The 25,248-nt window shown below is 33.7% G+C and overlaps 1 protein-coding gene across 6 annotated transcripts in view; it reads right to left on the bottom strand.

The window, feature by feature from the left end:
• Positions 1-2,261: 2,261 nt before the first annotated feature.
• Positions 2,262-25,248, bottom strand: part of LOC129254058 (protein NDRG3-like) — a 38,327-nt gene continuing 15,340 nt past the window's right edge. For all 6 annotated transcript variants that reach the window (XM_064095057.1, XM_064095058.1, XM_064095059.1 and 3 more), the window contains 10 exons: positions 22,326-22,425; positions 19,999-20,119; positions 18,644-18,706; positions 18,200-18,260; positions 16,924-17,010; positions 15,496-15,573; positions 14,812-14,915; positions 14,070-14,187; positions 13,540-13,675; positions 2,262-6,683 (listed from right to left, as the gene is read on the bottom strand). In XM_064095057.1, the coding sequence (XP_063951127.1) occupies positions 6,592-6,683; positions 13,540-13,675; positions 14,070-14,187; positions 14,812-14,915; positions 15,496-15,573; positions 16,924-17,010; positions 18,200-18,260; positions 18,644-18,706; positions 19,999-20,119; positions 22,326-22,425 (960 nt within the window). In that variant the 3' untranslated portion in view covers positions 2,262-6,591. The remainder of the gene's footprint in view (positions 6,684-13,539; positions 13,676-14,069; positions 14,188-14,811; positions 14,916-15,495; positions 15,574-16,923; positions 17,011-18,199; positions 18,261-18,643; positions 18,707-19,998; positions 20,120-22,325; positions 22,426-25,248) is intronic.

The raw sequence follows: 25,248 nt of genomic DNA, 5'->3' as shown, positions 1-25,248 counted from the left end.
AATATACTTCTGTAAATATTCTTTTGTAATTAATTTTTTTTATTTTCTTGCAGGAACCACTATTTTTTCTGAATTCAAGAAATATTTTTTTAGATGTGTAATCTAATTTGTAAGCTTGAATCAAGTTGCTGTTTGGAAGATTATATCGTGTTTATTTTGTAATAATACAGGTACCACATGTAAACTTCCATGATTAGTCCACGTTGATGCATTTTTTAGACATTAAAAATGTGTGTTATATACAGATATCTCTGCCTAAGTCGAATAATTTCCTAAGTCGAAGCAATTTTTTAGACCAGAATATTCAAAACATATGTTATATACCTCTTCTAAGTCGATTTTCTCCTAGGTCAAACAGATTTTGGTGGTCTCAAAAGATTCCACTTCATTAGGCAGAGTTACCTGTACTTCTAAGTTAGTAGTAGTACATCATGTCTTTACTAATCCTTTCTCGGCTGGGGTAATTTGAGAGATCATAAGGCCGTGGGGGGGGGGGGGCCTCACAGGCCCCCCCCCCCCCTGAGATCTCGGTCGTCGATCGCGCCGAAAAATTGGCATGGAGGTTGTGTGGGACATAATCTACAAAATTGTATTGTAATTTCTATGATGCAAATTGCTATTAATTGATTATGCTAATTTATGCATAATTAGTCCTGTAACTCCCTAAATAAAGCTCCAAATGCTCTAATTTTTGGTGCAGCAACTCTTTGTGGTGTCCTTAGCAAATGTACTTTAAAAAATTGCGATATCAGGCGGGTGTTTCATAAAGCTGTTCGTAAGTTAAGAGCGACTTTAAGAACGACTGGTGATCCATTCTTGTAGTAAATGGTACACACCATTGCATGATTGGCGATGATTTAGCGCCCAAGAAAGGATCACCAGTCGTTCTTAAAGTCGCTCTTAACTTACGAACAGCTTTATGAAACGGCCCCCAGATCAATTTCTTATTTATTACATTGTTTTTTGCAATTTCTTTGTTTTTTCGATGAAATTTGTTGGGGACACAGATCATAAACAGCATAAAATAAATCCATGTAGACCAGCAAAACTGAAAACAATCATACATTCATGATTATTGGTTGAAAACACAATTTGCATTGACTTTGTACACAAAATCATGTTTTTGAGCAATTTTTGGTCCGATATGCACTTCCAAAATGTTGCGCACTGCGTACCCGGACTTTACAAATTTGGTCTCAAAAGATGCGCAAGACTTGCAAGTAAAAAGTCAGTGGCGCGGTCAAAAAAATTCGCAAAATATTGCGCGAATCGTTGAGGGGGGCCTCCGAGGCCCCCCCTCGGCATAGATAAGGTTAAAGATCATGTCAGAGAACCAACCCATTAAGTTGGCTGGCAGGTTAAACTTATTCAGTCTGAAAGATTAAGGCAAAGTTATCTGTACTTAAAGGAGTTGGAATTCACTTTATGCCTTGTTGAAAGGGTGAGTACTGTAATCATTGTTTTTTTCAATGGACCTAAGTTTTGAAGTTATTTCCTTTGAAATTCACAAAGGGAAAAGAGTTTTCAATAAAGATATTTCTAGTTGGATTCTCAAGATTCATATCTTAGCCTTTTCTTTATTAATTGTCAGAGTAGAGAAATTAAAGTTTTTACCGTTTTTTTTTGCAGGGGGGGGGGGCAAGACTATGTTTAATGGTGTCAGAGTATGCGAGATGGAGGGAGCGAAAGTGATCAAGCAGAAACTCATATCTAAAGTAAATCGAGCAATCTGAAGGTCATTTTAGATCAATCAACTTGAATAAAGCTTGTTTGGTTCTTACTTTAAAATTACTTAATCAATTAAATGAAACATAAGATTGTCATTTGATATCACAAATAATATGCAAAAAAGGATAACAAATTTCTCAGTCAAGGTCAGAAATTATTTGAGGGAAACAAACTCAGTATTTAATCATCAAATGAATTTTTGTCCCCTCCCCTTTGGGAAAAAATTATTTAATGTAGTTGTTTCAAAGTTAGCACTGCTGCTATGTTGAATCATGCAATGCAGCTAAGACTGTCAGGGATGTTCCACTATTTCTAGAATATCTTCCTTTTGTTAGAATATTTGTGAGTAGGTCTAGTGAGAGTTCGTTTTTTGAGAGCTTGATATGAGAGCAACGAAAGCAGTCCTTGTATTTAACAGCAGCAATTACAAAAAAGAAAAGTGTTTTACACAAAACAAACATTCTTGGCACGAGTAGGCCACCACACACAAGAAAGGTAATAACTCGAGAATAAATATCACAAAATAAATAGGATTGAATGAAATATTGAACATTTAATCATATACATATATATATACTCTATTTCAATATCACATATTGCTTGTTTTCTATAATCTTTTTTTCTTTTCTAGGTGCAAACAAACAATTGTTTCTGCATCTTTATGGTAAACTAATTCATCTCAAGTCAACTTCACTCTCAGTCTCACATGAGAGACATTTTTTTATCCCATGATAATACAATATAAATATACTGTAAGATGGTGATATAATTTCAACTACACATGTCTTGCAGGGATGTGACAGTTCATACATGTTATCAGGTTACATCTTGCTCAAACGTTTTGACAAATGGCTAAAACTGACAATTGGCACAATGTCTATACAAATGACCACTGAAGTGTGTATGGGTGGATAGGAATAGATTACTTTCAATTTTTCATCAATGACATTGACATGGCAAATATCAAGATAGATATGAGTGTTTGCATTATGTGTATACCGTCTTTGTAAACCCAGAAGGTTATTTTAATACAAGACCAAATTTGAGGGATCTGGACGGAAGGGGCAATCAAATGCCACCTAAATGGGGTAAAATATTGCTGAAAGTAGGAAAAGAAAATCAATTTTTACTTTTATGAAATCAGCCCCATGCCTTTTCTCCTGCAAACACAAGAAGTCTCTAGATGACAAAATCTACTTGATAAGCCATATGGAATACAAACCCAAACCAAAAACACCCTAATTCTCAAGTCTGAATTGTTCTGACTAATACTCCATCAAAATACCCCAATTCCTTGTATATGAGGAAATACTTTCGGAGCAAGTATTGCAGAAATACAAATTGTATAACTTTATTATTAAACTTCAAGGATATTTTGGTTGGAACACATTTTTTTTTTCTCAGAAGAAAACATGGTAGTAAACCCAACAGATGATAAAATCAAACTGTCGTACAAAGGTTATCTTGAACCATTAACACAAATGACGCACTGCTGCATTCACAGAGCACTATGTCACAAGCAAAAGATGAATTTACGATATAAAAGAGTACTTCCGCCTTTATACCTGAACAGCAGGATAGCAGAATATATCTGTCACTGATATTCACAAATTTTGTCAAAAATCTACGTGATTGACTAGTTGAATTACAATAAACATTTATGCTTAGGTTGCCCACATTTCATGGTAATCAGGTGTTTAATTTAGAAGCGGAGATACTTGATGTGGAACAATTATCACAAGTTTTCACACGTGTATTTAGGGTCATTGATAATATAAGAAGGAAACCATAGAATTGTAGAATTGTGAAAGTCTCAATGAGTTTGTAGCCTGGGTAAAGCATTCTTCTTCAAAACATATATGTCCACACAAAAATTGTCATATATCGTGGTTGAATGGAATATTATCATTGTGCGAACAATACAATCCAGTTTTCTATCAAATATATGCATGCTTCCCTATACAATGGGTCATACTCATTCAATATACATCATGATGTTGTAAAATAGACACAGTTCAAAGTTCATATTTGGGTACATAGCAAATATATCCCTTCTGTACATGTTGCATTATCTGCCTCTGTACAAACATTTAAAAAAGTGGAGTACAAATAACGATTTGACATAGATTTTTTTTCTCTCTTCAAATATGTATATGCATGCATATCCACATCGACATTTCAAGCTGATATTCATGCATTTGGTACTGATACTTGTTAATGTTTTCAAAGGGAAATGATTTTTTATTTTAAAAAAAGGTTGCTCTTTTCATCTTGTATTATAACTGTACTGACCGCACAGACACGTTGTTACCTCTAACAATGCGCGAATAGAGGCCCTGTTAAAATAGGCAATGTGGCAGCGATGCCTAATGTTACAACAATGCATTACTTACACATTGAAATAATAAATGTTTTGACCTCACAATCCGAAATATGTGACTGGGCTTACTGTAAGCAACTCTGTTAGGCTAACAACGTTTCTGTGCGGCCGGCAAAGATAAATAGTAAGGAGTGAATGGCTAATCCATAGTAAATTACTCTCTGATACGAACATGCACCAGATGTGATATATTTGTTTCATAATGTATAGTAACATTCTATGTGGCATTCTGTGAATATATAAATACACAGATTTATTTACTACGTGTAGTTCAACTCATATGGTATATCTACAGGAATGCACTCGTATACGCTATAGTAAGTTGAAAATAGGTAGAATACAAAGTTTATGTGAGAATGATAAATAGATCTATATGGATACAACATGGTATACTGTACACTGTGAGGTCACAAAGCAGTATATGAATACAATGTTTGCCAATTTTTTTTTTAGATAAATGCAAAAATGAAGAAAGAATTCATATGAAAAACAATGACATAAAAACATGAAGAAAAAAAAATTCAATTCAATTTCAATTCAGCATGAAAAAAAAAAGCAATCAGAACATCTGTATTATCAAGTTAAGAAAACTGCCTGTAACCCATACCAATAATTTTGTATACAAATCTGTATACAAACCATACCATAATCAATATATACAAATAATCATGGAAATTCAGAATGAGAATTTGGTTATTTACAGATTTCATAATGGATCCAAAAAAAACATGGATGAATTGATCAAGCACACACGGGGAAGCTCATTTTCACACTTTTATTTTTTTCTAACCACTGGCAATTTCACAAAATAATGTGTCACATTCCGAACAAAAACTCACACGATTTTCACAAATCAAGATAGCTTTGGTTTCAAATTCCACTTCTGGGCAATTCCACCAGGACAATATAATTCAATGACCACGATCTTAGACCATGTCACCATGTCTCTGTTTTGTATCTTTTCATCCCTTTTATGTAAAGAAAATAAGTATTTTCTATTACAACTTTTTCATTCCAACAATTTTCTTCTTACATTCATGATATTGTGGTATTCAACCTTTGTAATGGAATTACCAGAAAATTGAGCCATCTAAATCATGATAATAACAATAACAACAATTTAATACCATCTTTTCTAAATAGGAACAAAGCTCATTTTAAAGATGTAATACAATTAAACATGAATTTGTATACCAATAATGATTTTTATGGCATGAATTTGGGTTTAAAAAAAATTGTTTATTAAAAGGATTAAGGTATTATTCTCACTTTGATCATCACTATATTGAAAATGAAGTGAGGTGACAATATTTTTTCTTTATGTGGAGTTTGCCCATCTTTTATTTTGCATAACGATTTCCTTTATTATGTTGCACTCCCCTATGGCTAGGATATATATTTGTTTCAAACTTTCCTATACACAAAATCACAACAAAAACACGAAAGCAAACCTTGAACAGCACAATACAAAGTTGGATGTTTGTTTTCCCCTTTTTTTGAAAAATAAACAACATCCTATCCAAAAAGTATCTTTCCATAAATCTTACAAAACATTTACTTCTTACGAACAGTAATTTCGTACAAACATTACAAAACAACATATATGTATATTTGGTACATAAAACAGGTAGAAACAGATTTATTTGCATCTACAGAAACGCATTCCACTTCTGAAACATGCTATACATCTAAAATAACAAGAATAAATTCCAAATTCAGATAGTAATGAAATGGGAGCTGCAACAATTTCTTATTTGGCCTGGCCAGTGGCCACTACTACAAAAATAAATTCATGATCAAATTATAAAATTCATTTTATGACTAGATATTACAGGCATATTTGGAAAGATGAAAAAAAAAGAAATTAACAAAATGGAGACAATTAAATTTGACAGGGTCATATTTGAGTTTTTAAACACTTTGTTTCATGCTGAAAAAAAGTTGGGGAAAATTAATACTTCAATTCAATCATCATACAAATGTCATATTTTTAAAGGAAAGATTTTACTCACAAAGATGTACAAAGTTACACCTTAGTTTACATCTTTGGGCTAACTTTGGGTGGAAAAATCTGATAAAAATAAACAGTAGATGTTTATTTTAGTAACAGTTTTAAATACGAATCAACATTATGTTTCAGATTTGTAATTTTTTTTTCATCCCATGATATTCATGTTTATGAAGATTTTATCCCATGATATTCATGTTTATAAAGATTTTATCCCATGATATTCAGGTTTACAAAACTCTTATCCCATGATATTCAGGTTAATAAAGATTTTATCCCATGATATTCAGGTTTATAAGGTTTTATCCCATGATATTCAGGTTTATAAAAATCTCATGATATTCAGGTTTAATCAGTAATGTTGGAAGAAAAAATAAAAAACCAGATGAACTTGAATGGATCTGTCCGCAGCCCATTCAGCGGAGCTGGACAGACTTTCTTGACCCGATGAATCTGCTCTCTCAGACGACCACTGTTACACCATCACTGGTTCTGGGGCGCCGGTCTTGCTTGTGGGGGCTGGGGGTTCCATACTCCGAGCTGGCCGGTTGATTCGCACCTTTAACACTGAGGGGAGGAGAAGAAGAGACGTGTCAAATACAAGAGTATTTTTGCTGCCCCCCCCCCCCATTAAAAAAAATATGAAACTTTGAATGATAATCATTACGTTCAAGTAATAACCTTTGACTTAGCCATGAATCGTGTCTTAACCCCAAGATCTCTGATATAGCATTGTTCTTTTTTTTAATATCCTATTTATGTAATCACCAATTCTTCAAATTGGCTGATTTGCACATGTAAAGTATTGTTTTCAACTTGTTACTTTTACTGTTATAACCTCGATGGGTATGATATAAAAATCACTATATCCCACAATATTGCAGGCTTTCATAACCATTAATTCACCTTTTAATAAAATACAGTCTCATTGAAACTATCATTGTCCTTATGTAAAATAAAAATAAAGATTAATATTAAACTTCCAACTGCTTTAATAATTGAGGCAAACTTAGGGGGGGTGGGAATCCCTCATAAAACTAACAAAGTGGGTCTCTTTTATGACTCTTCCACTCTATCACTACATTGATAAACCAAAATCACAAGTTGAAATGCACAATTCATAATTGTCAATGAAGAGTAAACTATCATGCAAATGGATAAGTAACATTCAACATAATGCCAGACAATATAGGGCAAAAATATACTACATAGAAATGTCAAATGAAATAATTCAAACATATAGCAATGGAATCCACTAATATTAATACAATATAGGATAAAGATACATGACGGTTCATTTTCAGACTATGGGTTTTATTTAATTGGGAAACATACTTCTAATATCTTGACAGGGATGTTTATGAAAAAAGGTAGTAGAAAGGGCACATTTGGGGGCAATTAATATACAAAAAGGGTTGAGAATCTCAATCATCTCTAGTAAATATGCTTTAATATCTAAAAGCAGGATTATGCAATGTTGTTTCATGATTATACTGCTGTTGGTAAAATATCTATAGCAAGGGGCCTGTTTCTCAAAACCAAGTTTCAGTTCTTCTAAATGCATACAAGAATAAACTTATGAAACTATATAATTATGTCAATGGACTTTGACTTGTGATAGTTTTGTGAAAAAGGCCCCTGAATGGCATGAGTTTGAGTACAGATTCACAAAGCTGGAAGGCCCTAGAGGGACTAGAAGGTAGCTGTATTCACTACAATATTTGTTAGGAGTTAAAAAAGCATAAAAAAATACTTGAATTTTATCATCAGAGGGGTTTGTTGACAAACAATGCAATTCGAACAAATGCATAACAAAGGGATACAATATTCTTATTCACATAACACTGACTTCAAAATTGCAAAAATATAGCTTCAAAATTACCAACCAATATCTAATACAGGTGTAGTATACCATATCACAAGAGAAAATTTGGGAACTATGGCTTTACAAAACAATATTATCCCCCAATTATTATTATTTCATTGGGGCAAGGTTTGTGATCAATGGTTGAAGGTCGGGTCCAATACGACAAAAAAGTTTATTTGAAACTGGAAACATCAACAAGGAAAATTTCATAAAAATTGGATGTTATTGTAAAATCAGAAAGTTACATTTTTTTAAAGGCCTATTTCCACAAAAGAGTGAATGCTCAAGACATGTATTATGGGTGATATGCAATAGGGGACCTGGGCCCTGTAACAAAAGGCTTAGAAATTGATGAGTTGAGTTCTACGACTGATTGCATTGATTACTGTGTATGATCAACATATAAATCAGTTCCACAATCAATCACTAAGATTTATGTAATGGGGCCCAAATGATATCATACACTTTGTATAATATGTTTTGTGTCTTATTTCTGAAATATCAATAATATCTCAATTATTGTGGAATATATATTTCATTTAATAATTTAAAATCTGATGTTGATGGCATGTTAATGCTTGTTTTGTTTGAGTTTTCTCTAATACCAGTAAACTGCATGTTTTGGTGCGACGATAATGAAATGTGAGTTCATGCAGTTCCCAAATTATTTATTATACATTAAATATTGTTTATTAAAGTTTGGTCAGTATTCAGCAACAAAATAAAAAAATATATATATATAAAAATCTTGAAAGAGTGTTTGTGGTGTACCGATTTCTGTCACTCACATAGGCTACCTACAAGGTTCATTCAATTCCAGTTGGCTATGTGTTATATCATTTATAAGTTCACTAGCTGAAAGTGAATATCCTGATTGTTTTCTATTCCACCTCGTGTAAGATCTCTGTGTAATTGCCTCTAGTTCTTTCAATTGAGAGAGGTATTTTATTCATGGAATATTTAGAAATGTCTTTTTGTGGTTAGAATAGTTGTAAATCGGTATGAGAAGCCAAAAATTTTGACGCAAGAATTAGAAATTGAGAATGCAAAATGTTTTTATAAAAATCTTGAAAGAGTGTTTGTGGTGTACCGATTTCTGTCACTCACATAGGCTACCTACAAGGTTCATTCAGTTCCAGTTGGCTATGTGTTATATCATTTATAAGTTCACTAGCTGAAAGTGAATATCCTGATTGTTTTCTATTCCACCTCGTGTCAGATTTCTGTGTAATTGCCTCCAGGACTCGGTAACACAAAGGTTTGCGATGAATTGCAAATATGAAAGAACCGCACTGATTGGTTCCCGGTCAGTATTTTAAACAAAATGCGCATGCAACAATGATCTTGATTGGTCATTGGTATTTAGCGATTGATTGCAAACCTTTGTTACGGAGCCCACTTCTTTCAACTGAGAGAGTTATTTCATTCATGGAATATTAAGAAATAGTGGTTAGAATAGTTGTAAATCGGTAAGAGAAGCCAAAAATTTTGAGGCAAGAGTAAGAAATTGAGAATGCAAAACGTTTCCAGGGATAAAAAAAAATCCTTGATATCTCACACACGTCAAACACCAAAGATGATGATAGTACTTTCTTCTTACTTGTCAGATTGATTGATTGATTGACTGATCGATTGATTGATTGCCTGATTGATTGATCAATTGATCGATTCAATTCATTCATTCATATTGATTTCTTATTTGTTAATGATATAATTTTTTTATATACATAATTTTTTTTTTTTTTTTGGGGGGGGGGGGAAGGGGGCCGTTATGATTTTTTTTTCTTTGCTTCTCAGGGAGGAAAATGTCAACCCTGCATTTATAAAATCCTATTACTCCGGCTTAAGCATGTAGCTACCATGACTGATGTTAGATGATGCTGAAATTGAACTGTTCATAACAATCTTTAACAAGATGCAAACATCCAAAAGTGATAAACATACAGTACATGCATGAACAACAACAACAATTCAGCAATGCAATAAATGACTGAATGCAATATACACAATGCAACACTCTCAAATTAAAAGCAGGCCAATGAATAAAAAGAAACAAAACAACTAAAAAAAAATTAAGAATTATCGGGCAGAAAGGCAGGCAAAATAGGCAAGGTCCTTATCTAATGTCTACTTCACACTTACGATCAACTACCATCATACAATCGAGAACAACCATCAAAGTGGAGAGAGAGAGAGAGAGATAGGAGAGAAGAAATGGGCCAAAATTACATCGTTAAATTCTACAGATATCGGGAGAGAAGACAAGGATTTGATACAATTTTATACTCTCTCTCTTTGGTCATCATGCTCCTTTATAAGCATGCAACAATGGTAGAAATATCACTCTTATTACACGACTTGACATTGGGATTATCTATTACAGGCCATCGTTTCTTTGGTTGGTTTTAACCGGACTGCTAAGGCATATGTATATCGTTCACAACCAAGGGAACAAGAGATTAATGTCTGTGTATCCACAAGATACTTGAAAATTCACTTGGCTTTTGACATTGAATTCCATGATGAAGAAACCACGACTAGTACAATTATCACATTTAACATGTATATCTTAACATTGTTCGGGCCAATGAAAAACTAAAAGAACCAGGTGATGTTTGACCACCAGTGGTTTCTTTTTATTCGTCTACAGCTAAAGACAAATAGTTACGGAATAAACTTCTGACAAACTACCAGTACTATATAGGTGGGGAACCATTTCCCATCAAAGTTTATGAATTTCATAACTACACTAAGTACAACAGAGTTATAACAAATTTTTTTCAATGAAAATAGGAACTTTATTCTGTACAGGATGATAGAATTCTTATAGTTTATCAAACCAAAGATTAGCAAATTATTATTTTTTTTTTGCAACAGACACTTGTACAATGGAAGGACAGACATGTGTCAGATAGACACAACAGAAAGGGAGGAAAACGCTACGGTAAGCTCGGCAAGTGGAATTGGGGATAAATTGCAGGATGGGTATTTTTATTGATAGATGCTTCTGTGCTTGATAGTGTGCAAGCCTGGCAGAAAGGGTGTATGATATAGAATATTGGGGGTTTCTTTCAAGAGGGGGGGGGGTCTATAGGTTTGAAAATAATTTTTGTATTCATTTAATACAACAGACTGCTTTGGAACTCTTTGATAACGATAGAGGAAACATACAAACTTGAATGAATTTGATATATTCCATTGGTTAAAGGTTTTGAGGAAGAGTATAAAAACAGACCAACTAAAATAGAGGGATGGTTCTTAAAGATTTTGAAAGCTACATGCTAGAGAATATTGTTAACAACTTTGGAAATCAACTACATATCTGGTATGCAAGTCTGACAGGAGTAGATGTTTATATACATATAGTCCTATGTTCTACTTATCTTTGGGATTTCACATTTATGTAGTTCACCCAATAGGCCTCACGAGAAAACTTTCTACTACACTATACTCTTCTAGTACTACTCTCACGGAAAGTAGGCATTCTCTACCGCAAATAAAAAGAACAATAAAAACAGAATAAAAGATAAGAAATGATTTCATTCCGTATGGCTAAGCCATGCATTTTGAGTTTGGACTGACGACAGAGAGAACACTGAAGTATTTACGATTTCACCCAAGGAACTGCTTAATGGTCCCATGCATTCCAAGAAATGATGTAGTAGTGAGGGGGTAAAGAAACATGTCATTATTTTTTCAAAAATGAAAGACAAGGTTAGAAAACATGGAAAAGCAACATAGATGGGTTTAAGAGAAGTAATGTGAGAAACAAAGCAATTTTTTAAAATGATTTGAGGATTGGAAGAGGGCTTAAAATGCAACAAAAGTAAAAAGAGCTTCATTTTTTTTGTAAAGTACTGCATCTTCTTCAAAGAAAAAAAAATCACACAAAAGTGATGGCAAATACCCTAAATCTAAAAAAAAAAATCAAAATGTTACATGATTCCTTTTAACAATTTCAGTCACTGGCTCTTGTTCATCATTAACAATGCAATGTTTTGAATGGCACATAAAAAGAGATAGACAATTGTAATTACTTGAAGAGCTTTCAAAATTGATCTACACACAGTATGGACAAGTTCGTCATACATGGGTATTATGAGCGTTCTGAAAATGAAGTAGCCTTTTTTTTTTATGTTTGGCAACTTGAGAAAAGTGCAAGGTTCTACTCAAGCACTTGCTGCATGACATGGGGCCAGCATTCTTCTAAAATGACAGGCAAGCATTCTAGCATTTCTGTGCCATCTGGTGCAGGGGGAAAAAATATGCGGAGGCTCGGGGCAATTTAGCCCCCGAAATGCACAAAAGAGCCATGGTAACTCCAAAAGGAGCCCTGAAAAAAAAATTCCCATTCATCGCTATGTTAAAGCTTATCCAATGTTGCAGATTTAGGCAGTAAGTTGTGAAAAGTAGCCCCCGAAAAAAAAAAAATTGCCTGATCTGGGGCCCGTCTTACAAAGAGTTACGATTGATCCAATCAAACGTCACTTTGGAAAGCCAGCAACGTCAACATCTAAAATGCATGTTTGTCCAAAATGTTTTCTAGAAATTATGTATATTCATACATTCACAGTTTTCTCAACCATTCAGTTTGCTTCTCTCTGTTTTCAAAGGACATTAGCAAATTTCCTAAAGAAAAAATTATGACATTGATGGATTTCCATATACTTGAGATTGATCGGATCAATCGTAACTCTTTGTAAGACAGGGTACTGGTGTCAATGGCAGGGGAAATATTGTAAATTTCAAAAAGCATATTCAAGTATTAAGACTTAAGCAATAATGAATAATAATAATGATACAAAATACACTTATTCTTCTCTTTTACTTATTAAAGATTTCTTGAATTATTAAACAACGTCAGTTGCGGACTGTACCATAAAGCTCTTTATAATGAAACACAAGACTTTTATGTCTTGAATAGTGCAAGGCAAAAAGGATTCATTCATTAAATCATCAAAACTTGAAATAAGCAGACCTCAGTAAAGAATCTCCTGGTAAATGTAAACTTGAATATAGTCAACACTTTTTTTTATTTTCTAGTGTAAAATACCTTGGACTTGGCCAATATACGTATTTTCAATTGGTATAAACAATGAAGAGAGTGACATTGCAATCAGCAGTAATGCAATGGGAGTATGAATCATGCCAGGGGGCCGTTTCATAAAGCTGTTCGTAAGTTAAGAGCGACTTTAAGAACGAATGATGATCCTTTCTTATGCGCTAAACCATCGCCAATGAATATACCATTTCATTTACCACAAGAAAGTATCACCAGTCGTTCTTAAAGTCGCTCTTAACCTACGAACAGCTTTATGAAACGCCCACCAGGCCACCTGCATTTTATGCTTTTGAACTTGAACGTGACATCATCAAGCAATGCATTTCATCTACATTGCCTCTCTTTACCCAGGTGACCATTGGGCTCATATGATCACCTGACCACTTCTCCTTGATTTTGATTGGCGGAGAAGCGTAAGTGCCTGGCTTTTACTACGATAGCTATCGGAACTTTTCAGTTCTGACAATTTTCATAGAATGGCCGCTCGTACTCACCGTATCCCAGTCCCTGTAAGAAGAGTCTGATGGATTCCGCGAGCTTGGCAGGCTGTTCCTCTAAGATCATACCACCACAGTCTGACATCTTGAACCATTGGCTGCGTGCAGGATCCATACGACCATTCATTTCAACCTACAAATCAAATACAGTCAAATCTAAATTAAATCAATGGGCCATCATTACATTCTGAAAGGTCCTCACTGATAACGATCATCAAAAACACAAACCTTCTATCAAAAACCCAACAAATTGTGTTAAAGCAATAACCATATCAGTTTAAAATATATCACACAAGAATGGATGCCAGCCTCTTAAAGAGAATTTCAGTATTTTAAGGGATGAAGAAGTATTCTGGGTGAAAAGCTGTAATTTGGGTAAAAACCTGCAGTATTCTTTTTTTTTTTAAGTATGAAATTAAAAAAAAATCCTCTTGGCAGCTTTGTAGAAGGCTTGTTCATCACACATTTGTCCAATAAGATATTTATTTAGCTGATATTTGAAGAGCAAAATTGTTAAATTTCACTACCGAATCGTTGACATGCGGTGAATTTGCTCCAACAATGAGCATGCTCTGGGCTTTCACACTCCGAATATTCTTTGACTTGGTAGGACCGAGCTCACGCAGAATTTTCAGATCAGTTCGTCTGTTTTGAGATAAAGATATGACATAATATAAGCACTGTATCATTCAAATACTGAATAAATTTAACAGTCTAAATCTGCACTAGCTAAAAGGTCAACTGAAAAATCAGGAATAAAAAAGATATGAATAAGTCTAATAAATGACTATCCATCATTTTAAAACAAGATATCTACTTGATTCCTATTAATATATTATCATTAAAAAATATTTGATACTATTCTTAAACTGCAAATTTGATTGAAAATGGAAATTCATGAGTTTATTACGGAATTCTCAATGACACATACTGAAACATATTATAAAGTAAGCTCATCAACAAAACGCAATATATATTAATTAAGGTAAGCTCATTACATGCTCCAATTGTCAGCAAGTTAATTCAAACATTGATGCCTCAAATATCCTCTTAATCACACATTTTCATCCCTTATTACTTGTTATAATAATTGAATATATTATACTGCATGAAAGATTCTGGGCTAGATTTCGAAGTTGACATTCTTCAATCAAGTATCGATGTAATACCCACCCAATAGTTGTATAAATCATGAGCACTTGGAGATAATTATATTGAAATTCAATTGTTCAAAAATGGAACATAACAAATGATGAAATGGTTCATTACCTAATGTATGAGTTGACAAATAATGAGAGATTGAAAGGGTTAACATTCTTGGCAAGATTTTCTCTGAAGAGAGCTACCAGCTCGTGATGTGTTTCCATTGTTCTCTGTTTCAAAAATATAACGCAAAAGGGAATCTTTATTATCACGTACATGATGCACAAAGGAGAAAGTTATAAAGCAATAAAAAATAAATTTAATTTCAACAAATCTAACAAAGCCAGCTATGCAATAAAACTATGCTCTACCCATTTTTACATGACCTAAGCCATGCCTCTGACTTTTGTCAAATGAGAGATATAGAGAAGAATTTGACTTTTTTAAACATCCAACAAAATATATATCGTGCATTGTCCATTCAGGGCCTGAATTTCATGGTAAAATCAGCAGGTAAAATGGATATTTAGACTTACCAGTGGTTAGAACAATCAAAATCAATTTGTTGCAAGAGAGAATTTGGTTTTAATAACATTTCTTGCCTTGTAGATGGGATATGACAAAGGTGAGCGTCTGCTGGGTCATTTAAATAAATTTTGATTACATTTTTTTTTCAATGTAAAGTCGACTTTATTCTACCATAATTTATAAATACAAGAAACCATTTTTATTTCGATATCTTGAAGCATGAAAATTTTGCAATCTTGGAGAAACTACATGAAATTTGATATCTATTTTTAAAGTACAGACCTTGCCAAAGTAATGCCACAGGAGGTATTCTTGTGTGTAGTTTGTCATGCCATTCTTTCTTAGGTAGTATGCTGACAGCTGCAATGAATAATGAAACAAAAATAATCGGATATTAATTCATAAATCTAGACCCTGGGAGTTTCCATCTGTTGAAATGACTTCTTTACACCCACTGTTCACAAAATATCACACTGACTCACACTACATGATGAAAGTCCACAGTACCCCTATCTACACAATTTTATGCTCAAAAGTGTTTAGTCTCTCCTAATGAAAGACAGTCAGCCCAGAAAAGATATGTTTTTATGATATGACAAAAAAATATAGGGTTAGGGCTTGAGTGAAAAGGAGTTGCTGTTTTATAGTATCATGTTATTCCATTTTGTAACTCTATTGTATGTTATGATCTTTGTTCACCCAATCAGGCGTGGGAGAGAAGGCCTGTGGGCCATGGCCATTAAGTTGGCCTATTCCCTACCCAGGCTACCTGATTGGGTGAGCAAGGGCCTAAAAAAATGCATTTTTTGTACTATTTTTTATTCTTGCATTGTACATGCTGTCTTGTTTTTTTTAATTCTGAAAGTGTCGAATGAAAAAAAAAAATAATAATAATACACCCCACCCCGTCTCTCTATCTCCTTTCCTCCCCCCTCCCCCCCCCCCCTCTCTCTCTCTGTATCTCTCCCCTGCCTTTCAATCTCATTTCCCAAATTTTCTACTTTGGCACTATAGCATTAAAACCAAGAGGGTGTAAATCCCTGTTTCATTAGTACCTTCTTTGGCCTTTGACCTACACTGAACTTTGACCCCCAACAAACACGAAAGCCTTTTTTTTATTTTTAGATTTTTGTATTAAAGAAATACAAACAAGCAGCCTTAATAGTACCACCTCGTGTCCTCATCCTAGGGGGGTGTTTCACAAAGATTTAAGTATGATCCAAGTCGCACTTAAATGCTGACGTGTACATGATATGCAACGCACAATCTTATTGATTGATACGCGGTAGTGTGCGTTCTCTTGGCATTAACTGACCAATGCAGTCATGCCTCTTATAACGCTCGCAACTAGGCATTTAAGTGCGACTCTAAGTCATACTTAAATCTTTGTGAAACACCCCCCCCCCCCCCAGGTTACTAATCCATAGTGCAACATTCTGATCACTGTAATCCTGAAACATAGGCCCACTTGAATATCACACTAATTTCCATTCCTCATCACATTCATACTTCAATATATATGTTAACAAGACTTATCATCTCAAAAACATTTTAGTTTCGCGTAAATGAAATAACAGGCTGATGTAATTCTCTGTATTATTGTTATCTCAGAGGATAAGACTAGCTGCTTATAACACTGAGTCAATGAGAGACCACACACAGCATTGGTCAGTTCGCTTCCCCTTTCAATATAAATCCCAACATCCTTACTTTTTGTTGCATCCATTCCGTCCATGTTGACTGTGTTGATACGCAGTTCACTAACATGAGTGCCTCTACATAATCGGGGTGAGCAAGCTGAAATGACGCAATTAGAAGGAAAATGAAATCATCAATTATCAAATACGTAAATAATTTGTCCTCTTTGATGACTAGAGGATGCTTGCTCCTAGTATTTAGATCTTTGAATCTAACCACCATTTCGAAAGCTTTTGTCCAGAAATTAACAAAAAATAAAATATAAAAGTCGGCAATATTCACAACCATTGGCACAATAAGGTACATTCTTCCTTTTTTTTTTCTTATTTTCCATGACCTCGTTCTGGACTGAATATAAACTTTTTAAAGGTCAAGTCCACCCCAGGAAAATGCTGACTTGAATAAATAGAGAAAAATCAAACTAGCATAGTGCTGAAAATTTCATCAAAATTGGATGTAAAATAAGAAAGTTATGACATTTTAAAGTTATGCTTATTTTTCACAAAACAGTGATATGCACAACTAGGTGAGTCAGTCGATGATGTCCTTCACTCACTATTTCTTTTGTTTTTTATTGTTTGAATTATACAATATTTCATTTTTTATAGATTTGACAATAAGGACCAACTTGACTGAACCATATAGTATTAAACAATGCTAATTCCACATGTTCAGGGAGGAATTAACCGTTGTATCACTTGACAATGAGGAGAAAATTAGAATATTTCATATTTCATAAAATAAAATACAAAAGAAATAGTGAGTGGATGACATCACAGTCTCCTCATTTGCATACCAGCCAGGATGTGCATATAACTGTTTTGTGAAATTAAGCGAAACTTTAAAATGTCATAACTTTCTTATTTTACATCCGATTTTGATAAAATTTTCAGTGTTATGCTTGTTGGATTTTTCTCTGTTTATTCAAATCAACTTTTTGTTGGGGTGGACTTGTCATTTAAGTTATAAGTTAGTATATGATCAGGTCCAAGAAATTTGCATATAAATTACCCTGTATCTTGCAGAAAATCAATTGTAATAAGGAAAAAATATCAAGTACATCCCTAATTGGGCTGGTTATGCGCATAAGTCATTATTAGTAAAAAGAAAAAGATTATCATTTAGAAGGGAAATTTGTCAAACTAAATACCTTTCCTTTTTCTTACATCAACACAAGATCCATATATTGTATTACAATTTGTGTTTACATTTGACACTTCCCTGATCATATTATACAACAAACCACTGTTTTATTGAGAGAAAGAAAAGGATAACATTCTCAACTTACCTCAAACCTTGTCAAAATATTTGCACCGGCACCAACCCCAAAACCAATGAATTTCTTAAGTCTGCACAAAAGAAAAAGAGATGGGAAAGAAAAAATATATGAATTACAAACAACTTTTGCCAACATAATGTTCATAAATCAATCCCAAATTACCAAACTTGTTCATATGTCATATGACTTGCTGGTAAAATGTATACTACGAAAAAGAAAACTTCTTAGCTTTCAGTTTTCCTACACCTCCTTTATACTTGAATTTGTTTTCTTATTAACAGGAAATGATTCAAATCAATTGCAGCTTGATCCCAAATGTATGCTGACGAGATAGGTCTCCATGTCAATCTCATTTTGTGACTGATATTAATATTAAGCACTCACGGCTGGCTCCACGACCCTCAGACAATAGGCATAATCTTTGGTCAAAATGAAATGGAAACTGTTACAAACCTGAAGTGATTGAGTACACTGATAAGAGTCTCTGATAAGTGGTCCATGTCTGGATACTCAAAGCTGAAGAGGGATATATGATTATGAAACAATTCAATAAATGTGGAGAGCAATTACATCACTGAAAACAAATACAAGACCTATTGAAACAATTTTTCTAAGTAAAAATGAAAACTTATTTAATAGTATATGTTACTCTTGATCCCAACAGTGGATCTTTTAAAAGCTTCATGTTCAGTATTTCTTTCTTTGCATCAGAGTTTATTTAAGGGGATCACTATTACAAATGATATTTCAGAATTTAAAGATTTATTAAATCAAATCTCCATTAAGTACCCCAACAAACCTATGAAAAATACATCTAAAGCTGTGTTTTTTTTTTTATTAACCCATTGACTTATAAATTCTGTATATCACCTTGGCTTTGTTACACAACAGGTTAACTGATTACAATTTGTAGTGGTAGCTAAGCTGGCGTGAAACTGATTAACATGGTTCTGATCAGGGCTTGAATGAATACAAGGCCATCGAAGGCCATGGCTGTGGATGCCCTGTTGACTAGCATCAGTGCCCCTCTCATAGGCCTTGGAGATTCATTGTGCCCTTTATCATTTTTCCCATTCGTGCTGTATATAGAAATGCACCCGATTAAAAGCTACTTTGTTGCCCTAAAAGACTGAAATTTAAAGCCTGCTCCCACTACTAAACAATAACTTATCAAGTTTTGATGACCGTGATCTCTCCCTTCTCACTTCTCTGCCTTAACCTACCTTACACCTATATGACTTTAATTTGTTTTCCTCTAGTTTTCTTCTTTCCTTTCACTTGCTAACTACCACATTCCTCTTTTTCTCCGCCGACTGTACATTTCCAAAGACCACTTGTTAATTAAAGTTTCAAATTTTTTTAATGAAAACTATATGTAACTTAACATGTCTGTACAAATGATAGCAATTCAGCCATTGGCTACGATGATCTTTTAATAAACCATTTGATCTATCTATCTATCTATCTATCTATCTATCTATCTATCTATCTATCTATCTATCTATCTATCTATCTATCTATCTATCTATCTGTCTGTCTGTCTGTCTGTCTGTCTGTCTGTCTGTCTGTCTGTCTGTCTGTCTGTCTGTCTGTCTGTCTGTCTGTCTGTCTGTCTGTCTGTCTGTCTGTATGTCTGTCCGTCCGTCCCTGTCTGGCTCTATATATCTATCTATCTATCTATCTATCTATCTATCTATCTATCTATCTATCTGTCTATCTGTCTATCTGTCTATCTGTCTGTCTGTCTATCTGTCTGTCTGTCTGTCTGTCCGTCCATCCATCCATCCATCTATCTAAGTTGAGCATACTTCTCTGGTAGCTGTGCTGCCCCTTGTTCTTGGCCTGGTGCATTGATGTGATAGACACAGAAGTGTTTTAGGATTGGCTGCATGTCGGGAAAGTTGAAGAAACCCTGGAAACATGACACATCTAGAGTGGGAAAGGGTGAGAAGAAACAAATAAGATAATGGATAAGCATCGTAGGAAAATTACAAATTACAGGAAATTTAGAGTAAGGTATTTGAAGGATTTTATGTAAAAGAATGGAAATCTCATGTGACAATAAAAAAAAGTGTATTTTCTTAAATATCATCTACAAGCACAACATTCCAATACAAATTCATATCATTTTTTTTTCATTTTACCTGGTAATTGATTCAACTCCCAATTAAAGGACAAGTCCACTCCAATAAAAAGTTGGTTTGAATAAAAGGAGAAAAATCCAACAAACACAACACTGAAAATTTCATCAAAATCGGATGTAAAATAAGAAAGTTATGACATTTTAAAGTTTTCACAAAACAGTTGTATGCACATCCTGGTGGGTATGCAAATGAGGAGACTGATGACGTCACCCACTCACTATTTCTTTTATATTTTGTTATATGAAATATGAAAAATTCTGATTTTATCCTCATCGTCACGTTGAACAAACTTTTATTCCTCCCTGAACATGTGCAATTACCATTATTTTAACAGTTTGTGGTTAAATCAAGTTGGTCCCAATGGTCAAATCTGTAAAAATTGAAATATTGTATAATTCAAACAATAACAAACAAAAGAAATAGTGAGTGAGTGACATCATCGACTCTCCCATTTGCACATCAATGAGTTGTGCATATGACTGTTGTGTGAAAAATAAGCAAACTTAAAAATGTCATAACTTTCTTATTTTACATCCGATTTTGATGAAATTTTCAGTGTTACGTTCGTTTGATTTTTCTCTATACATTCAAATCAACAATTTTCTGGGGTGGACTTGACCTTTAAGAACATTATCAAATTAAGTACATAATGAATCAAAATGCCAATTCAGCATAATTTTCATATTCATTAATTAATGTACCAAAGTTTAATTCTGTGTTGTATCTCTTATCAAAACAAGTAATTTTAATCTTACTAAACTCTATTTTTTCACATAAAGCAAGCCAATTAAATGTAACTTTAATTATCAATACATAATTTCCAAAGCTAATTGAATCATACATGCTACCTTTGACTATAACAATCCCATATTGAAGTTCAATGCAATATAATGGCTGGCATGCGATCTGTTTGGCGAGACAAGAAACTATCACTTTCTTTCACTCTGGTACTAATCTTTCCCCTTCCTCCCATTCTATAATCATGTTTTCCTGTCCAATTATTTTTTTGTAAAGTAAAGTGAAGGGACCCAGGAAACAATCATTATCTATCTTTACAACAAGGTGTAAAATGACAAATTCTTATTCTATGAGTAACCGCAGGAATGTGCACTTTTATAACTACGATGTAGAAATATGCATACATTGATTTAACCCAAATCAGTTCATATGTATTGCTTATTTTCCAAACATTAAATTCAAGTGTAGGTTTGAGTTTTATGACATAATTCAGATATAATAATTTACATCCAAATGAATAACAAAATACTCTTTTCTTACAAATATGATAGGTAATAAAGTAATATTGACAATAGCTTCTCCAGGAATAACAAATATGTTTGAGTTATAATTGTTAGTAACTAACAGTTGGGACACAAGTTCTAATCTCCTTTATCAACTGGACAATATAATTGGCTAGTTTGGGAGCAATTTTAAGTCACACAAGTTCCAGGCCCCTTAACACAATGGCCATTGCTTGATTGTAGGACAGATTTTAGCAATCATTTATATTTGTCATTGTATGCAATCAATCGTACAAATCAACTTTAAGATCAAGTGCTATGCTTTGTGTTACAGCCCCCTGATGTCACGACCTAGACTGCATCCTGTATTAAATTAATGGGTGATTTCAAGTCCAGTGTTGGTATTGGTGTTGGTGTTGGAAGCACAATGTGGATTGTGAGACTGCATTTTGTATTAAATCAATGGGTGATTTCAAGTCCGGTGTTGGTATTGGTGTTGGTGTTGGAAGCACAATGTGGATTATGTTTCCTAGCTCCAAAAACCTACTCTGAGTTTACAAAAATGATACAGGTCACAATATTAACAGCTCAACACCTAGTGAGTGACTTTTCAGGACCATTTTCATTTTATGTTTAGTGCTATGCTCATGTGTAAAAATTGACCGAACACCAACACCAAAAGGTCAACACTGAACTTGAAATCACCTGATGTGATGCCATTATGCATTATAAACTGAGAGGTTAACTTACGATTTAATCCAAGATCGTGGTAGGTGAGAATAGCAGGCTTGTTACGATCTCCTTGGATGGCAACTAAGATATTCCCCCATTCAGTCTCTACAAAGTCAAGCTGAAAATCAATGGAATAGACGATCAAATTTCATTAATTTATGAATAAAGAGAGGCAAATGGGTGTATCATATTAAGGGTTCTACCAGGAAATACTTTAAGATTTCATGATGAATCTGGTACATGTATTATGCAAAAGAAAAGGTACTTGAAAAATAAACTCATACAAAGTAATGAATTAAAAATATTATAATATGCATCTTCAAACTGCATTTATTGATATATTTTCGGATTGAGAAGTGAACAATATGTCTCTTTCTCACAACATCCTCTCTCTCTCTCTCTCTCTCTCTCTCTCTTTCTGCTTCTCTTTCTCTGACTCTCCTAGACTCCCTCCAACCTTTTCTCTCCTCTCTCTTTATCTTGGCCTTCTTCTCCTATGCCCATCCTGTCCCAACCCCTATCACAGTCCTGCCAACATGAACAAGAACATTTCAGTATTATAAAAGCTGAAAATCAGTTTTTCGGTGAGGAAATCAGTATATTCAAAGAAATACCCTAATACAACACATAAAACTGGAACTTTAGAAATCAGCATTATGCATGAAACCATCAGTGATCTTCTCATTTTTTATTACCAAATACGGAAAATCCGTACTACTTGCCAGCTCTGCTATCACCACCCCTCTCCTCGTGAGAGTCTACCCTGATAAGACGGCACGATCAAGTTTCAAATTAGATTTGAAATGCAAATGCAAATGTTATACTTTTCACTCCAATAAGGGATGCATAGGGTATCTCTTCACATCTCAAGGTGTTTACTGCGCTAATCCAATGAAACACTCGGAGGCAGATGAGCCTTGTGTCTAGTTACAAGTGTCAAATGCTTCGGGTTTCACAAAGGTTATCAGAACTGCTCCTTGTCATAAATATATTTTTTCATCAGGCAAGCCTGGGATCAAGAGCGTGTCGTGGGAAAATTCTATCGGAATAATAATTAAAGCAGGCCTTACAGTTTTATAGGCAAGGGCACTTTTCTTTAGGGCACATAATATTACAGTACAAATAGAGAAAACAGGGCACAAATATATCCACTTGAGGCAATTGAGAGGGGCATTGAAGCCAATTAATAGGGCAACAATAGCCTTGGATTGATTTAAGCCCTCTTTAAAGTAAAGGATAAAAAAATTGACAAATTACACATCAATCAAAAGTTTATCAACAATAAAAAATGTACAATATTAATTTCATGCATTTTAGCTGATTGACTACCAGGAGAATATGTGAACACTTGAACTAAAAAAATGACAATGGGCAGGGCCTCATGTTTTTTGTGTAAGTCTATGAAGTTTCTACTGATGGGCAGTTAATGTGGTACAGGCATTACATTACAAGTTCAATATCTGTAGTGTTACGGAACATACCACATACTGAATGAAATGGACTGAAACTTCATTCAAATATGCTGTCCCGTTTTGTGCATCATTTATATTTTCGAAGTTAACAACATGAGTGCTAACATTAAAGGGGAACTTCAGGTTGAAATAATCATATCTAAAGTTCTAAAAAAATAGAGTTAAATTTGCAAAATAAAATTCTGAAAATTTCATCAAAATCTGATCTAAGGAATTTATTGAATTTTAAAGTTTAGCAATATTTTGTGAAAACAGAATGCATGTCGTCATGAAACTTCATTAGGTGGGCTGATGATGTCATATCCCCACTTTCCTTTTCCTAGTTATTACGTGAAATTATAATTATTTCAGATATGTGATGTTACATTAGGTCTCCCTTAACAAAATAAATTGCAGCAATGAATATAATATGTTAATCCATTTTTTTCATTCTTGGAGGACAAAATTTGAATAAACATAATTTCATATAATAAAATAAAAAAGAACAAGTGGATATGTGACATCATCAATTTGCTCATTAAATAACCATGAAAACATGCATAGAACTGTTTCACCAAAATAATGCACATCTTTAAGGTCACAATTTTGTTATTCCTTGTCCGATTTTGATCAAATTTTCAGTATTTTGTTTGTCTGATTTTTCTTCATCTATTCAAATTATATATTATTTTCAGCCTGGAGTATCCCTTCCAGCCCTATAAGGTAAAATTTTGTATTGTTAGTAACACATGAAACTCCACAGATTTTGTTGGCATACATGTATATTCACAAATGCTGTCATACTCAACGATTTTACCTAATTGCCCCCTCTTTCTTTTCTTGAAAATCACCTCTTTTCATTATCTAATTCTGCAATCAGCGTTCATTTCACTTTGTATTGTATAGGTCTATATAATTACAACTATTTACTAGCAATTGTTTTTTAATACGTCATACATCATACATTTATCAAAAGGACTCTTTCAAAAAGTCAATTTCGCAAGCCTTGCACATTTTGAATTTGCCTTTCTATTCTGTAAAAAAGAATGGGATTGTGCAGAATGGATACATTGTATACATGTCATCTACCAATCCATCACTATTCCAAGCATTTCTTTGGATAACTATTTTAAAGGTCAATCTTATGTCAGTCTGAAAATTCAATGCTCAATAAAGCCTAGATTATCTTGTACAAGTATATCAAAGGGGTATACTCTGTGCTGAAAATAATTATACCTAAATAAAAAGAGTTAAATTCACTGAGCACAACGCTGAAAATTTCATCAAAATCTGATAACAACTTTCTTATTTCTTGTCCGATTTTGGTTGAATTTTCAGTGTTTTGTGAGTCTGACTTTACTCTTTCTGTTCAAATCATACTATTTTCAGCCTGGAGTACTCCTTTTATTGCTCTATCTTTAGATATATCATGATCTATTCTATGCACTTTGGATGTATTTTGCAATTTAATGTGGAAATTTACCTTTGTC

The sequence above is a fragment of the Lytechinus pictus genome, chromosome 2, assembly GCF_037042905.1.
Source record: "Lytechinus pictus isolate F3 Inbred chromosome 2, Lp3.0, whole genome shotgun sequence".
NCBI classification, from domain to species: Eukaryota; Metazoa; Echinodermata; class Echinoidea; order Temnopleuroida; family Toxopneustidae; genus Lytechinus; species Lytechinus pictus.
Note: the sequence above shows the minus strand (reverse complement) of the source record. Positions and strands in the feature narration are given on the sequence as shown.